The sequence below is a fragment of the Atractosteus spatula genome, chromosome 10 (assembly GCF_055471065.1).
Source record: "Atractosteus spatula isolate fAtrSpa1 chromosome 10, fAtrSpa1.hap1, whole genome shotgun sequence".
Classification (NCBI taxonomy): Eukaryota; Metazoa; Chordata; class Actinopteri; order Semionotiformes; family Lepisosteidae; genus Atractosteus; species Atractosteus spatula.
The window spans coordinates 7,894,721-7,911,449 of NC_142715.1; the positions used below are offsets into that span (position 1 = coordinate 7,894,721).

General features: G+C 51.1%; 1 protein-coding gene and 1 non-coding gene across 2 annotated transcripts; one reads left to right on the top strand and one right to left on the bottom strand.

Annotated features, from left to right (window-relative positions):
* The first annotated feature begins 4,749 nt into the window (after positions 1 to 4,749).
* LOC148824715 (uncharacterized) lies at positions 4,750 to 11,371 on the top strand. The gene is made up of 6 exons (XM_088926404.1): positions 4,750 to 4,803; positions 5,085 to 5,284; positions 6,838 to 6,992; positions 8,612 to 9,075; positions 9,925 to 10,133; positions 11,071 to 11,371. Exons 1-6 carry the CDS (start codon positions 4,788 to 4,790, stop codon positions 11,293 to 11,295), a joined length of 1,269 nt encoding a protein of 422 aa, XP_088782530.1. The 5' UTR covers positions 4,750 to 4,787; the 3' UTR covers positions 11,296 to 11,371.
* Positions 11,372 to 16,284: 4,913 nt separating this feature from the next.
* Positions 16,285 to 16,395, bottom strand: trnaw-cca (transfer RNA tryptophan (anticodon CCA)). Its single transcript has 2 exons — positions 16,358 to 16,395; positions 16,285 to 16,323 (listed from the first exon to the last, which is right to left on the bottom strand). It is a non-coding gene; the product is annotated as a tRNA-Trp (tRNA).
* Between the last annotated feature and the right edge of the window lie 334 nt (positions 16,396 to 16,729).

Below are 16,729 nucleotides of genomic sequence, written 5' to 3' on the forward strand. Positions count from 1 at the left end.
ATATTCGAACATACTGTACACTCTTCCCTCAGGAAATGGGTACCTTGCTTATGAGTACTGAGTACTCTGTCACTGACAGAACATGAAACAAAACATTTTACTGTCAGTGTGGGACACCCCCTTCGGACTAAAGAGGCTCAGTTCCTCCAGCCTGTCAGTGTGGGACACCCCCTTCAGACTGAAGAGGCTCAGTTCCTCCAGCCTGTCAGTGTGGGACACCCCCTTCAGACTAAAGAGATTCAGTTCCTTCAGACTAAAGAGACTCTGTTCCTTCAGCCTGTCAATGTGGGACACCCCCTCCACACACACACACTGCAGCCCTTCCAGGTGCTGTGTGCCTGCTGCTCCAGTGTGTGGGAGAAGTTCTTTCACTGCGAAGACGCCTACAGTTTCCTGGCCCTGCGCCCCTCCAGTCTGTCTGCGGAGCAGCTGCAGAGGGAGTATGACTGGGCCCTGCAAGAGCTGGAGCAGCTGAGCCTCACCCAGGACACGGCCATCGGAGTCTGAGGCAGCCGGCTCCTTCCCGTCTCTCTCCAGGATGAAAACAGATAGGTACTTTATTCATCCGGTAAAATTCAGGTGCTACAGCAGCCAGGCACAAACAACACAGCACAGTACAGATATAGTAATACAGTAATACAATACCATAACTAAATAAAATGGAATAAAGAATTACAAACAACAGAAAAGGCACACAAAGAAAAAAAATGAATGTACAGAACACAAGGAAGGTGTAACACACAGTATAGATGTTGCACACTCCCAAGCACTCCCAAGTGAATAATAAATGAATTACCCATTCCACTTCCAAGTATTGCACTATAAACTAGATGTAGACAGAGCGCCAGTAAAACAGAGCACTGGTTGATAACAGATTACAGAGGAATCAGGTTTCAGGTGTGCAGGTCACTGCTGCCCCTGCCCAGACATACCGTGGTTGGGTTGTAAAGTCTTATGGCAGAAGGCACGAATGATCTTCTGTAATGGTCCCTGTCACACCCTGAGTACTGGGACAAGCTCTTTCACAGCTACAGCGCCTCTGCTGTTTCTGCAGTATAGTTAGTCACTTGGCAGCTGTAGTCCAGGTCCCTGCTAGGCAGTCTGTTTACTTTATTGATGTTAAATAATCAATCAGTGTTAAACAATTGGAGGACCTCACCCAGCCTTTTCTCAGGACACAGTTGGACATCGGCTTCAACAACAGGGCTAAGCAGCTTGTTCCCCACCCCCACCACCCTCTGTACAGAAGAGCCTCCTGTCCTGAATGGAGGAGCTCACCCAGCCGTGTCTGGAGAGAAGCCAGGGTATCGACTTCAACAACAGGGCAGGGCAGCGTGTTCCCCACCGCCACCACCCTCTGTGTAATGAAGACCCTCCTGTCCTGACTGGAGGAGCTCACCCAGCTGTGTCTGGAGAGAAGCCAGGGTATTGGCTTCAACAACAGGGCCGGGCAGCTTGTTCCCCATCCCCACCACTCTCTGTGTACAGAAGAGCCTCCTGTCCTGACTGGAGGAGCTCACTCAGCTGTGTCTGGAGAGAAGCCAGTGTATCGGCTTCAACCACAATGGCTGGGCAGCTTGTTCCCCATCCCCGCCGCCCTCAGTGTAAAGTGTGGTGTCTCAGTCTCTGAGTTCCAAATGCTCTTTCAAGGAGCTCCTGTCTCTCTGCACTTTTTCAGACGTCTGCTGGGTTGATTTCATCCCCGGGCCTGAAGTAAAGACATTTTGAAAGCATACTGATAACAGAGACGAGAGTTTAAGAGACTGGGAATATGCTCTGTCAGGCTTCTTCGACAGCTGTAAATCATTTGCTGCCACAATCGAAGCTCAGGTCTGCACAAGTCCCTGGTGCTCTGTAAGTGAGTGAACCCAGTCGCTTCTGTCATTAATTTCAACTGGTCAGGACCTGTATTCAAACATTGGCTAATTTTTTTCAATAATATTAGAACAGGTTTGGTATTTAATTGTCCTCCATTTTGGCATGTTTCTATGAATTTGAAATATGATTTCATGTTGTACAAAAAACTAACTGGATTATTTATTGGTCCCGATTCTCATAAGTGAGTTTTGTGTTTTATTTTTTTTATTATTGCACCCACTCCTGAGCAAAGTACTTATTTTCTGTAGGCTGCAGTTTCTCATCTTACAGTCGAAAGCTCCCTCAGACCCTGACATGTACCGTATCTGGTTGCTGAAATCGCTGTACATTGCTGTTAACACACATGACTCTGGTGATTTCACTGACACCTTACAGAAAAGGGTCTCACGTGAGCCCCTGTCCACACAGCTGTGTACATTAGTGGGAGAAACACGGTGGGCTGCTTGTGTCAGAACACTGTAATAGCGTCTGCAGGAATGCCTCCTGGTAGAGGTGTCTGCCGAAGGGGGTGGGGGCAGAGCAGTCCAGACCCAGTGCCACGAGCAGGGGGCATTGCCCCCTCCACTGAACTGTCCTGCCCCCTCAGTTTTGGACAAAAGGACTTTCGCTTACTTAACTCGCGCCCTAAAAAAATAGATGTGCTTTGTCAACTGTCAGATAACGAACATGAACCCCCAAATTCGCAGGCGCTGCATGCGGCTGTCTGACGTGCCGGAGGGCTATCCGTACAGGAACGGCACCTATTCCATGGTTCCTGGGTGTCCGCATTACGATGAAGTAGTTCCAGTAGGGAGCTGCGTCAGCATGCGTAGGCTGCAAAGGGACAGGCAACGGGCTTCAACGTTCAAAGGAAAGACAATGTTTCTTTTCCCTTCAGCAGGGAAGAAAGCCGCCGCCTGTCCCCTTGCAGCATTATTTCGATCTTGTGGGCTCAGGTGGACCGATGGCTTGCAGGAGTTTATCCCGATACTTACAGTCGTTCTATAACGAGAACTGTAGTTACAGGAATCTGTGCTTGCTGTTGGTTTCACAGCTCTGTTTTCTTAACCTGGAGGGGAGACCTCCTGGGAAAATTAAGGCTGCTGCTGGGAGAGGTGTTAGTTGGGGCCAGCAGGAGGCGCTCACCCTGCGGTCTGTGTGGGTCCTGATGCCCCAGTATAGTGACTGGGACACTATACTGTAAATAGGCGCTGTCCTTCGGATGAGACGTAAAACTGAGGTCCTGACTCTCTGTGGTCATTAAAAATCCTAGGGTGTTTTTGGAAAAGAGTAGGAGTGTTACCCCAGTGTCCTGGCCTAATTCCCCCCTGGTCTTTACCCATCATGGCCTCCTAATAACCCCCCTCTCTGAACTGGCTTCATCCCTCTGCTCTCCTCCCCACTGAGAGCTGCTGTGTGCTGAGCTAACTGGAGCATCATCCAGGTGGGGGCTGCACACTGGTGGGGCTGGAGGGGATCCCCATGACCTGTGAAGAGCTCTGAGTGGAGAGTCCAGGAAAGCACTATATAAGTGTAAGCAATTATTAATTATTATTATTATACCTCAGGACATATAGCTCCACTTGCAATTATTATTATTATTAGCGATTCAGAACCTCGATGCAGCTGCAGAGATGAACGAACGCACGGGGTATTTTGCCCCTCTGGGCAATAATAAAAATCGCGAGGGCGCCGGTGAACGTGAAACCGGGCTTCTACCCTCAACACCAAACGGCTCGTCGGTATCTTCGATCACAATCGTCAGGGGGCCTGGTTGTGAAATTCCACTGGGACAGTCACGGCGGCTCCATTTCACCTCCCCCCCTCCTCCGAATTTCAGACGCCCCCTCCCCTACAGATGTTTCCCCTGGAGCAGTCTGAGTAGGGGCGGGGTTCTGCAGCCCTGTGAGCCTTATATGGCGTTTCTTACCTGTTAGGAGCACTAAAAAACAGGCTCAGGGAGGGCACACTGTCGCAGTCCTCCAGGAAGAGCTGAGAGAGCTTCGTACAGCTGTGAGTCTGAACACTTTTTTTTATTAATATGCTCTGGGATGCCTTACTTTATCCGTTTATAATAATAATAATAATAATAAAAAACTTTATTTTATATAGCGCCTTTAAAGGTGGCTTCTCAAAGCGTTTTACAAGATGACAACAACAATAAATAAAAAACATACACCAGATAAAACACAATTACAATACACAGAGGAGACCGTGGATGGTGGTACTAAATACAGCAGGAGGAGAGGGGTGAAGAATGGAACCAGTTCAGTAGTAGAAGCAGTTCAGTAAAGGCTCTTCTAAAGAAGAAGGTTTGGAGTCTGGATTTCAAGGAGTTTAGAGAAGGTGACTCTCTGATATCCTTGGGCAGAGAGCTCCAGAGCTTGGGGGTATAACAGGAGAAGGCCCTGTCACCCATGTAGACGGGCTTGGGGGACAGTAAGGAGCTGCCTTTGCCATGTGCTTTCGATTTGAACCGGACAGTCTTGTAGTCCTCCTGTCTCTCCTGGTCTTAATGTGGGGGGAGGGGGGGGGTGTGTGTGTGTGTTGTCCGCTGGTCACAGAAAAGGATTAGTCGTTAAGAGGACACCAGGTGCTCGGTTTACGAAGATTTGCACAGCATTCCAGTGAGCTGTGAGGTCGCTAGAAATATGCGGCTTAAACTTGTGTAGACTTGAAACCGGTGTGTGCTTTCTCCACTTGATACCTCCCCAGTAGGGTATCTCAAGCAGTGTATTGGTCTCTCAGCTTGCGTTGTCATTCATCTCAAACCCAGCTGCTCTCCATCGGTGACGAGCTGGTGTTCTGGCATAGGAACGGCAGGGAAATTACTTTATATTCTTGATATTTGCCTTAAATAAATAAACAACTTCTTTCTCTTTGCAGGAGAGACGTTTCGGTGCCGAAGGTCCCCTCGAACTTGCTTCAGGATGTCTCAGTGTCGCGGTAAGTGTGTTCCGATCCATTAACCCGAATCAGATATTGTGATTCTCTGACTTCAGCTGTGGTTTTTGAACCTTTGCTGTCTTACAGAGGTATGGTGAGGCTTTAGAACTCAGGAGCTGAACCCCAGTGTACTGTCTTGATTTCAGTTACTGAAGGTGTTTGCTCAGGGCAGACATGCAGAAAGTTTCACACGGACTCAGGGGCTCAAGGTGTTCTGGGTTGGGAGGGTTTTGACATGGGTGAGCGCGGGGGTGATTTTTTGCTGAATGTCTCTCTCTCAGACCTAGTGCCTGCGGATCAGCAGCTGATGAACGACATGGAGATGTTCAGAGATATGGTCCCGGCCGCAGAGAAGACGGCTCTGCTCTTCCACCTGTCCTACCTGTGTCTGGCCACCCACCCCGAACTGGAGAGGAAGCTGAGGCTAAAGGCCACCGAGAGCCAGCAGCTGTTCGCCTCCTCCGAGGTCCTGTTGCTCCAGGTGAGTGTGTTTGTGTGTGTGTGTGTGTGTGTGTGTGTGTGTGTGTGTGTGTGTGTGTGTGTGTGTGTGTGTACGTGTGTACCTGCTGCTACACGTGTGTGTGTCTCAGTTGTGTGTGCAGCTGCTGCTCTGTTTTTCTTTGGTTTTCAAATTTAAAATCTGAATAAAATATCATTTTCAAATGGGTTCTACAATTGAGCTTATATCCCATACATTTAGTTGGGTCTTGGGAGATCACACTTTTGGTAAAAGTTGCAATTTTGTCAAATTTACCAGAAAGGGAGCACTAAATTTTAAATGCCTTGCTGTATTCATAGATTCCATTATTGAAATATAATTTTCTTGTTGCTCAGGCTGTACAGGAAATGTCCCTGGGAGGCTTCCATAGAGTCCTCCAAACTCCTACATGGAGTTTCCATGTTCTCCCTGTGTTCATGCAGGTTTCCTCTGGGTGCTCCAGTTTCCTCCCATAGTACAAAATCGTACTGGCAGGTGCATTGTCCCTGGTGTGGGTGTGTGAGTGTGTGTGTCTTTGTGTGTCCTATGATGGACTGGTTTCCTGTCCAGGGTGTGTGAGTGTGTGTGTGTCCTGTGATGGACTGGTGTCCTGTCCAGGGTGTGTGAGTGTGTGTGTGTCCTGTGATGGACTGGTGTCCTGTCCAGGGTGTGTGAGTGTGTGTGTGTCCTGTGATGGACTGGTGTCCTGTCCAGGGTGTGTGAGTGTGTGTGTGTCCTGTGATGGACTGGTGTCCTGTCCAGGGTGTGTGAGTGTGTGTGTGTCCTGTGATGGACTGGTGTCCTGTCCAGGGTGTGTGTGAGTGTGTGTGTGTCCTGTGATGGAATGGTGTCCTGTCCAGGGTGTGTGTGAGTGTGTGTCCTGTGATGGACTGGTGTCCTGTCCAGGGTGTGTGTGTGTCCTGTGATGGACTGGTGTCCTGTCCAGGGTGTGTGAGTTTGTGTGTGTCCTGTGATGGACTGGTGTCCTGTCCAGGGTGTGTGTGAGTGTGTGTGTGTCCTGTGATGGACTGGTGTCCTGTCCAGGGTGTGTGTGTGTCCTGTGATGGACTGGTGTCCTGACCAGGCTGTGTGTGAGTGTGTGTGTGTCCTGTGATGGACTGGTGTCCTGTCCAGGGTGTGTGAGTGTGTGTGTCTTTGTGTGTCCTGTGATGGACTGGTGACCTGTCCAGGGTGTGTGAGTGTGTTTGTCTTTGTGTGTCCTGTGATCACTGGTGTCCTGTCCAGTGTGTGTGTGTGTGTGTGTGTGTGTGTGTGTCCTGTGATGGACTGGTGTCCTGTCCAGGGTGAACCCTGTCTTGTGGCTGTTGCTTGCTGGAATATATCCTAGTTCCCCCAGTCTGTGACCCTGTACTGGAGAGAGCTGTGGGAAAATGGATGGATAGTCTCCTGTAAAATACATCCCAATCCTAAAATCTAGAACCGGGGTGTCTTCCCTGTTGGAATGGACTTCCCTGTTGCACTGGAGACTCTGAGATAGCAGGGGGTCAGCATTGGGAAACAGAGATAACTGCACTGGCGCTTGATCTCGCTCGCAGTGCGCCAGTACGGGGAACAACATCGTCGGCACCATGCTGCCGATGATCCGGATGGCGGTGAAGAAGAGGAATGTGGCGCTGGCCAAGAAGTTCCTGGACAAGTCGAAGGGCTGGATCGAAGACATCTGCCACCAGGTGGACCGATCGGTGGAGAAGTAAGACCCCCCCCCACCAGAGCTCCGGCTCTGCTGTGGGGGAGCCCATCACCGCAAGCAGCCAGATACCCTGGGATATCGGGACGCATTCCGACCGAGCAGCTTGTTCCACCTTCCCACCACCCCTTGTGTAAAGCACGCCCTGTTAGGGTTGAATTATCCGCTCCCATACTGTCTCGGGAGCTGCCGTTTGCTTCATATTAGTTAGACTTTAAGCCCAGGGTGCCCGTTATAGTTGTTTTTGACACCACTGAATACCTTATTTTACCAACTAGGAGAAAGTACTGCAAGATCCTCTTCTGCTGTTGGCGTCAAACGCATGAGAATGCATCAACCCAGTCAAAACTCTTCATCGGTCACCCAGTAACTTCAAGACCACAAACCAGGGAGCCAATGAGAGGCAGAGTAGTTTATAAGATCACTTTATTGGCCCTTTACAATTTCTTGCATTAGGAATTGGTCTTTTTGCAAACCCCAGCTTGCTCTCCATGAGACACACAGACAGGGCAGAGAGAAGCTGGGGGTCAGAGCGCAGGGTCGGCCATTTATACTGCGCCACCTGGAGCATCTGGGGTTCAGGGCCGTGCTCAGGGGCCCCAGCGGAGTAGGATTGCCCTGCAGTATGCACATATGCAGTGCATAGGAGTTCGCATTGGCCCCGTTCTCTCGGGAGGCGTACAGTAAAAAAAGACGACGCCCCACAGTGTGCACGGCACATTACAAAAAGGTAAATAACGACAGTCACGACAGCCCACCACCATGTACAGCCAAGCACAATAACAATAACAACTGGACGGTAGAATCGCGATAAGTACAGTAACGCCAGTGAGAAGAGCAGAGCGCGGAGGCGAGTGGAGTTCAGCAGCTGTAGTGGTGAATCATTCACACTGCTGCCCTCTGGTGGCGAACAGGGGGAGATTCCTTCCACTGGGTCCCAGGCTGCTTTTAAGCAGCAATAATAATAATAATAATAGTAATAATAATTGCTTACACTTATATAGCGCTTTTCTGGACACTCCACTCAAAGCGCTTTATAGGTCATGGGGATCCCACTTTCACCACCAGTGTGCAGCTCTTTACAGGTCATGGGGATCCCACTACCACCACCAGTGTGCAGCCCCACCTGGATGATGCTCCAGGCCTCTCCCCACACATCAAAACTCAGTGGGGAGGAGAACAGAGTAATGAAGTCAATTCAGAGAGGGGGGTTATTAGGAGGCCATGATTGGTAAGGGCCAATGGGAAATTTGGCCAGGACGCTGGGGTAACACCCCTACTCTTTTCGAGAAACGCCCTGGGATTTTTAATGACCACCGAGAGTCAGGACCTCGGTTTCACGTCTCATCCGAAGGACGGAGCCTTTTTACAGTCCTGTGTCCCCGTCACTATACTGGTGCATTAGGACCCACACAGACTGCAGGGTGAGCGCCCCCTACTGGCTTCACTAACACCTCTCCCAGCAGCAGCCTTTGTTTTTCAGCCGGTGGACATCTCCCCCCCCCCGTCTCTTGGATCGCTGGCCCAGATTCTCCTGTCCCATACGGTCTCGGGTAGGGGGGGGGCTGCAGGCTTCCACACAAGAGAGGGGTCACAGCTCTCCACCCCGTCTCCTCCTCCAGGTACGAGAATCTGAGCAAAGGCGTGGGCGACACCTGCAGCGACGTGGTCAAGACCAAGGCAGACAAGGAGCGTCAGGAGAAGGAGAAGACAGCGGAGGCCCGGGCGCTGGAGGGACAGTGCAGCAAGCTGGACGTCTCGGTCAAACAGCTGCAGGGGGAGAGGAACCAGCTGGAGAAGGACATCCAGGACAAGAACAAGGAGCTGCAGGGCCTCATCAACAGCATCGGGGAGCGCGACCGCAAGTTTGGCATTGTGGCAGCCGTGGTGCCCATCCTGGGCGCCATGATCAACACCATCCAGAAGGCCGCCAACGACCCCAAGGACAAGGCGGCCGTGGAGTCCCTCAAGGTCCAGCTGGAGGAGCTGCGCAGCCGCAGGGACGCCAAGGTGTCGGAGCTGTGGCAGAAGGAGAAGGAGCTGATCCGGCTGCAGCTGGACTACGCCAAGGTCCAGATCGACATCGGTAGGCGGGCCGCTGGGACGAGGTTTGTCTGTTGGGGTGAGATCACAGGCTCGGTGACCCTGATTCCCACCGGCAGCTCAGGACAGTGCTGTCCCGGTCCGGCAGCTTGGTGCATGAAAACGTCCTGTGTGTAACCTCCAGGCTTGGCTGGCAGATCGGTAACTGACTGAGAAGCAGATCTCAGCCAGCTGTGTCTTGACCCAATTCTGGGTGTTGGCTTCAGCAACATGGCTGGGCAGGGTGTTCCCCACTCCCCCCACCCTTTGTGTAAAGAAGCGCCTCCTGTCCAGCTGTGTCTTGACCCAATTCTGGGTGTCGGGTTCAGCCACATGGCTGGGCAGTGTGTTCCCCACTCCCCCCACCCTTTGTGTACAGAAGAGCCTCCTGTCCCGACTGGAGGAGCTCACCCAGCTGTGTCTGGAGAGGAGCCAGGGTATCGGCTTCAACAACACGGCTGGGCAGCCTGTTCTCCATGCCCACCACCCTTTGTGTAAAGAAGAGCCTCTTGGGTTTTATCTGTACTCAAATCAACATGAACATAAATCAATATGAACAATAACGCTGCAAAGGCTAATTAAAATGTAAATTTCTCTGCAGTAAGCTTAAAAGGCTTCAGCAGTAGTCCTGTCCATAGCTAACCAGAGACTTAGAGAAATGCACTAATGTTTGTAATAATGTGTAATTAACAGTGTGATAACATGTTAAGAGGTTGCTTATAACAGACCTGAAGTGTCACCAGAGTTAAACAGCTTCATTCTCGAAATCCGCCGTTTTTTTCCATCTAAAAATGACATTTGCCTCTTGATCCAGCCTCTCCAGCAATTCCTGTTTTCCTCCTCTGCTTCCCAGGATCCATTGGCGACCCCAAGCAGCTGGCGGAAGTCCAGAAGTGCCTGACCAAGATCCAGGAGATCCTGCTGCAGATGAAGAAGTTCTGGGAGACGACCGGCGTGGCGCTGGACAACCTTAAGCAGAGGACCTTCGCCGGAGAGGACATGCTGGACTTCTTGGAGGACTGCGAGATGGACTTCCTGTCCAGCCTGGATAAGGCCGAGCCGGTCAGTGTTGTTTTTTTTCCCAGCGTGATTCTGGTAGATCAATCTCAGAGCGGGGGTGGACAGAGCTGTCCTGCCTGGCGTCTCTCTCTGTCGGGTTGAGCTTCTCTGATCTGGTACCTGTTGGCCCAGATCTTTGTCCTGCACACCCCAGACACTCTGACTTGTCCAGACATTGTGCTGCAGCACCAACAATCCTACAGGCAGCCCCTGAGCTGCTGATGCGGTGGTTACTGTGGCTTCTGATGGGTGCAGTGCTTGTCCTGTATAGGCGCGGGTGGTGTCGTGGGGAGGCTGTTCTGTCATCACTCTGTCAGGTGGAATAAGAAAAACGAGAGTCAAAAGTGTAGCCTAAGGCGATGGAGACCAAAGGCTACGAGATTGAAGAGCAAGGTGGGAGGTTTCACAGGGGACGCAGGTGATCATGAGCTGTAGCTGTGGATCAGGGAGAAGTCATGTGCTAAACATCCAGATGGCCCCCATTGCCTTCTGGGCTAGAATTCGGTCAGATCCTTTCACGGGTCAGGGATAATCCTGCGGGTGGATTATCGCTGCAAGGGTTTGCGAGACACGCGGACCGCCCCCAATGCCTTCTGGGATAGAGGTGCGCCCCCCCGAGCGAGCAGATGATTCCTGGCGGGCTGATGGGTGCGTTTTGATTCAAAATGGTCCACGTTATTCTCCAGGCCTCTGTGTGGCAGGGATAAATCTTGTTGCTCTGAACTGCCCTTCACTGAACGGTCTCAAACCCCCTCTCCCGCCCAAGATGGCAACTGCCATCCCCACTGGTTGCTGCTGGAAGAGGTGTTAGTGGGGCCAGCAGGGGGCACTCACTCTGCGGTCCACATGGGTCCTAATGCCTAGTACAGCGAGATCTCGCGTTTCCCGCGCCGCTCAGGTCGACCTCACGTCTGTGCTTCTCCTCCTCCCCCCCCCGCAGATCTGGAAGAGCTTCTGCAACGTGTGCATGCACGTCCGCGGGATGTTCATCCTGCAGTCCAAGGAGGCCTACAGGTTCCTGGAGGTCAGCCCCTCGGCCCTGAGCAAGGAGCAGTGGCAGCAGGAGTACGACAGCGTGGTGGCGCAGCTGGACAAGCTGAACCCCCCCACCATCCGGGAGCTGCCAGAAAAAGCTGCTGGGAAGGCGGTTGAGGGGCCGAAGTAGGGAGGCGCTTCGAGTCAGGGGGCTGCTGGGATATCGACCGCTCTGAAGGGGTCGACTCCTTCCTCCGCCCCCAGTTCGTGAGGCTCCGGTGATGCTGTTCACACTCAATAAAAAGTCGGTCAGCACCTCTTGCGTAGTGGCTTTTTTTTGCAGTGATTATCCGTAAAAGAGGCCGGTGAGACCCCTTATTTTTTGGGGGGGAATGATGCACCTTTCGTCGAACCTCTGTTTGGTGAAGGCAGATGGGCCTCGAGGACCTCTTCTTTCAATCCTCTGCCCATCAGCGGGTCCTCTGCTGTCTCGATCATGTGGCGCAAGAGGGTGCGAGGCTCTGACAAAGATTGCGGCTTGTGTCTGAAACTGCATTTCCCAGAAGGCATTGGGGGGGGGGGGGATAACCTGCACCATCCTCTGTCACCTGACTGATTTGGAGGCAGACCATTGGTCAGGTGACTGCTTCAAGCCAGTAAGCTGAGGACTCTAGGTCAGCTTTCTTCCCACTGGCTGTACTTCAGTTATATAGCACAGCACAGTGCCTTACAGCGCTGCGGCCCCGGTTTTGACTCCTGGAGTGCTCTATCTGTGTAGAATTTGTACGTTCTCCCTGTGTCCATGTGGGTTTCCTCCCACAGTCCAGAGACATGCTGGTGAGTTCATTGACGTCTAGGAAAATTGGCCCAGGTGTGTCACCTTAGTCTTTTTCTACATTTCTAAATCTCACAGAGTTTTCCTGCCTGCACAGTAGTGGTAGAAACCATGAAGTTAATTCTTCTGATCGGCTTTAATTCAGACCTTTGTCTGCCAATTTCCCTATGGGATTAATAAAGTATTATCTATCTATCTACCTAATTAGACACCCCACCATCCCGATGCTCAGGGCATGACCATGACTTTCCCCCCCCAGCTGCGTGTAAAACACAGGAGGAGGAAAGAGGCTGGTTCTCTTTCGTCTGGAATGATTCATGGGGGGTTTGACTGGATTTGGAGATGGGGATCGGGGTCCATTCTGTTTACGGAAATAAGCAGCCATCACATTAATAATTCAGTAGATTACACATCTAAAAAAAATGGCATGCCATAATCTTTCACAGAGGACATTTCAGCTCCCATGGGAAGGTCAGATGGAACCGGCTGCTCTGATGAAATCCGCCGACATTGTGAATACATCACGAGTATTCATACATACTAGTATTGAGAAGGAATTGTGAAGACATCTCCTGAGTTGGCTTTTCATCGCATGAAATACTAGTATCAGGTGCCCAAGTAGTTTTCCCTATTATGGCCAGCAGCAATATCACTCTGCAACTCTTAGCTGGCAGCCCCCACTGAAGCTCGGCAGGCATGAGCCTGGTCAGTACCTGGATAGGAGACCTCCTGGGAGAAACTAAGGTTGCTGCTGGAAGAGGTGCTAGTGGGGCCAGCAGGGGGTGCTCACCCTGCAGTCCATGTGGGTCCTAATGCCCCAGTATAGTGATGGGGGACACTATACTGTAAGCAGGTGCCATCCTTTGGATGAGACAAAAAACCAATGTCCTGACTCTCTGTGGTCATTAAAAATCCCAGGCTGTTTCTCGAAAAGAGTAGGGGTGTTAACCCAGTGTCCTGGCCAAATTTCCCATTGGCCCTTATCAATCATGGCCTCCTAATAATCCCCATCTCTGAACTGGCTTCATCCCTCTGCTTTCCTCCCCACTGAGAGCTGGTGTCATCTATCATCCAGGTGGGGCTGCACATTGGGGGTGGTAGTGGGATTCCCCATTACCTGTAAAGTGCTTTGAGTGGAGTGTCCAGAAAAGTGCTATATAAGTGTAAGCAATTATTATTATTCCTTTTATTATCCCTACTGAACCGCACAGCCCTGCCGAGACCCTTACAGCTCAGAGTCTTAGCCCCTACTCAACAGAGCCACAAAGTCCAGCCCCAATCTCTTTACTCATCAATGTGCGACTGTCACTAAGGATTAAACTGAAAACCAGCTTGCACTCAGAAGCAGGATGTGATCCCCACAGGCTCTGACACTGAGCCCACAGTCTTAACCTCACACTCACAGGACCAGTCTCTTTACTGATCAGTGTGTTGACATTTCAGGAGGAATTAAATTGAAAACTAAGTTACTGTCACTTAGAACTAAATTGAAAGTTAACAAGAGGACAGAGCCAGGACTTGAACTCCTAACCCTCAGGCTGAGAGTCCTGCTCGACAGAGACACATGCCTTGTGACTGAGTCTCTTTACTCATCAACGTGTTACTCTCAGGAAAAATGTGATTGGGAAGAAAAAGAACAGTTCTCTGGCAGTTCTAGTCAGCAGTTCAGAATCTGTCCCTTCAGATCCGGACAGCCGCTGTTCCTCGGTCCCGAGTTGAGAAGATTAGTTCCCCTGGGATACCTGGGCCTCGGAGCCCGCTCACTGTTCGAACCCCTGCCCACAGGGGCCAGACACGCTCTCCCTGAGATCTCGGTGGTCTTGACCTCCGTGAAGAGAGCGGGCATGGTTCTCTTGTCCAGACTCCCAGTCCTGCTGCTCGGAGCTCGGCGGACTGGGCACAGCGGCACTGAGCAGACTCGCGCTTCAGAAGAAGGCAGAGTCCAGGGGAAACGAAACCGGCAGGGGGCTGTGGTGTCTCTCCACGTCTCCTGACAGCCGTCCAGCCTGCAGAACCGCACACACAGGCGCCCAGCTCCTGTCCGAGAGGAACCGGTCCTTCATCATTCCCCAGGGAAGGCAGGTGTGAAGTTGACACCCCTAGGACTGCTCCCTGAGTGCAGGCTGGGCTGGAGTCTTGAATTAAAGAGATCCCCTTAGTTTATTTAATTGATGTATTCTTTTGATGTTGTATCTCACTACTGCTGGTCCTACAGGGGCTTATTTTAATGTTTATGTCACAGTAAGGTGAACCCTATGGGCGAGGAATGTTCCTGCCTCGTGTCCGACTACGCCACCTAGCAATACAAACGGGGTGCTAGGGCCCCTCTACATTACCACAGGTTCTGTTTATCTCCCAGAATCACCAAATGCACACACAGACCAGCGACAAGCATTTGTATTGTATCAGTGCCCTTTTATTTTCTAACTACATTCACATTCACTGTCACCCAAAAACACATCGAAAAACAGCATTCACAGCAGCAAAAGGTCCTTCCCAGGGTCATATTGAATACAGAGGGGCAGCAGTCTTCCCTGTAAAATACTGAAGAGGGCCACACAAACATTTCTACTTAGTCCCTGTAGTCTCTGATGGCCCACATGGAGGAGAGGGGTATCATCCAGTCCTATTTCCCCAGTCTCCGTTCAGGTAACAATAGGAATCCTCTACGGGCTGTATTACATTCCCCTTAGTTTGAATTGGCTAGCTGTGCCAGTTTCCTTGTTCCTTGCCTTCAGGTGTTAAAAGTCTCTGTACAGTACCTCTGTTCCAATGCCAATGTCTCCCGTGGTCGTCAGTTACTGAACCAGTAGATCCTTGCCTTCAGGTATTAGAAGTCTCTGCGCAGTACCTCCGTGGTCTCGCACTCTGCAGCTTCCCTTGTGCTGCCTATGTCGTCTCCAGGCTCCAGTGGGAATCGTGCTCCGTCCATGACAGGCATGCTGAGCTCTGGTGAGAGAGCATGGTCAATCAGCGCACCCCAACAAAGACACTGGAATCAGCTGAATAGCATTGGCGAAGCCGAAGGTGTGGTCATGAGACACCCGTGGGGTGTTGTTCTGTTCTTGCTAATTGCTTCCTGCCCGTCGCAGGCAGGAGTCCACGCGAGGAAGATGCGCTGGACAGAGCTCAGAGGGCGCAGCTGGGTGGCTTTCCTTCTGAGTGATGTTCCCGCAACACTCTCCCGCTCCTCTTGGTGCACTCATGCCGCAACATAGGAAGACTGGAGCAGGTGGCTGTGGACTGTGCACATAGCTGAAATAGCTCAGTTAGGAGAGTGTTAGACTGAAGATCTAAAGGTCCCTGGTTCGCTCCTGGGTTTCGACATTTTGTTTCATCGCGCCCTTTTTTCCTCTCTCCAGCGCCCCCTGCCTAAAGTGAGGCTTCCCTTTCTCAGCCTGAAACGCAAGCGAGACACCAGCAGGGGCTCCCGCAGGTTTCCGTAGTGTAGCGGTTATCACGTTTGCCTAATACGCGAAAGGTCCCCGGTTCGAGACTGGGAGGAAACAGCCTCTTTTTGCATGCTGCTGTACTTCACAGAGGTCTTGAGCCACCGGTCATTTGTTCCCAATGTATTTCCGGTGCCTTCATGCACTCTTGTACCAAACGCACGTTCCTTCTGTACGCGGAGTCGATCATTTGCAATTGGGCTGTGCCAACAGACCAAGACAAGCTCTGTCAGCTCAAAAGCAGTGCAGCACCTGCGAGAACAACAGAAAGATTAGCATCCAGCGGGGGCCTCTTAGTGAGCCCAAGATCTCATCAAGAATCGGCTCCAGCAACAGGGCTGGGCGCATTGTTCCATACTCCGACCACTCTCGGTGTAAACAGGTCCCTCCTGGTCTCTGCTTGAAATGCACTTTCCTGCGTTTGCTTTGGTGTAACTGGCTTCCCCTGCATGGGCGAATGTGAAGAAGATCGTTAGTAAGTCATTGAAGAAAACCGAGAAGAGGTCGGAGTGGCCTCTGTCGTTCATCAACGATCCAGTCAGGCAGTACTCCTCTGTAAAGTGCCGTTGGTCCACATCAATTGGCTTTTTTTTGCCTTCATTCGTGCATGTAGTAAAAGCAGATGCCCCTATTCTGCCGTGACCCGGATTCGGGGTTGTTGCGGCCACAACGCAAAGTACTGACCACTATACGATCACGATCATTGTTCCATACTCTGACCACTCTCGATGTAAACAGGTCCCTCCTGTCTTTCTGCTAATCACATTGAAGTGTTCATGAAGCATTTCCCTGCCCATCATGTGCCTGCTAAGCGGTTTCTCCGTTTTCCTCTTCCTGTCGTTGTCAGCGAGCACAAGACGACGGGAAAAATGCAAGACAGGGAAAAGGTATTAGCTGTCAGGAGTGGGATTTGAACCCACGCCTCTTTTCAGAGAGCAGAACACCCAAGCAATGGAAAGACGTGAATCCTGGAGTCTAGCGCCTTAGACCACTCAGCCATCCTGACAAGCTACATAAATTGGTGTGTTAAAAGCACCAGTAGTTCACAAAAGTGAGAAATGCTTTGCTGGAGAAGCGCCACGTTGCCTGTTGTTGCCTAAACGGATCGCTGAAATTAAATATTCGGATCGATTCAGAGTCTGCTTTACAGCCTTTGTGTAATATTTAAAATTGTTTTAAAAAAGTGTGTACTGTGTACTGTGTACTACGTTTAGAACTAGTTAGAATATGGAGATCATCTCCAGCTCTGAGCTCAACCGCAACAAGAAGTCGTGCTGAACAAGTCAGAGCCCAGCTGATCGTGTGCTCAGTGTGGTGCTCAGGACTCAGGAGCATTGTTG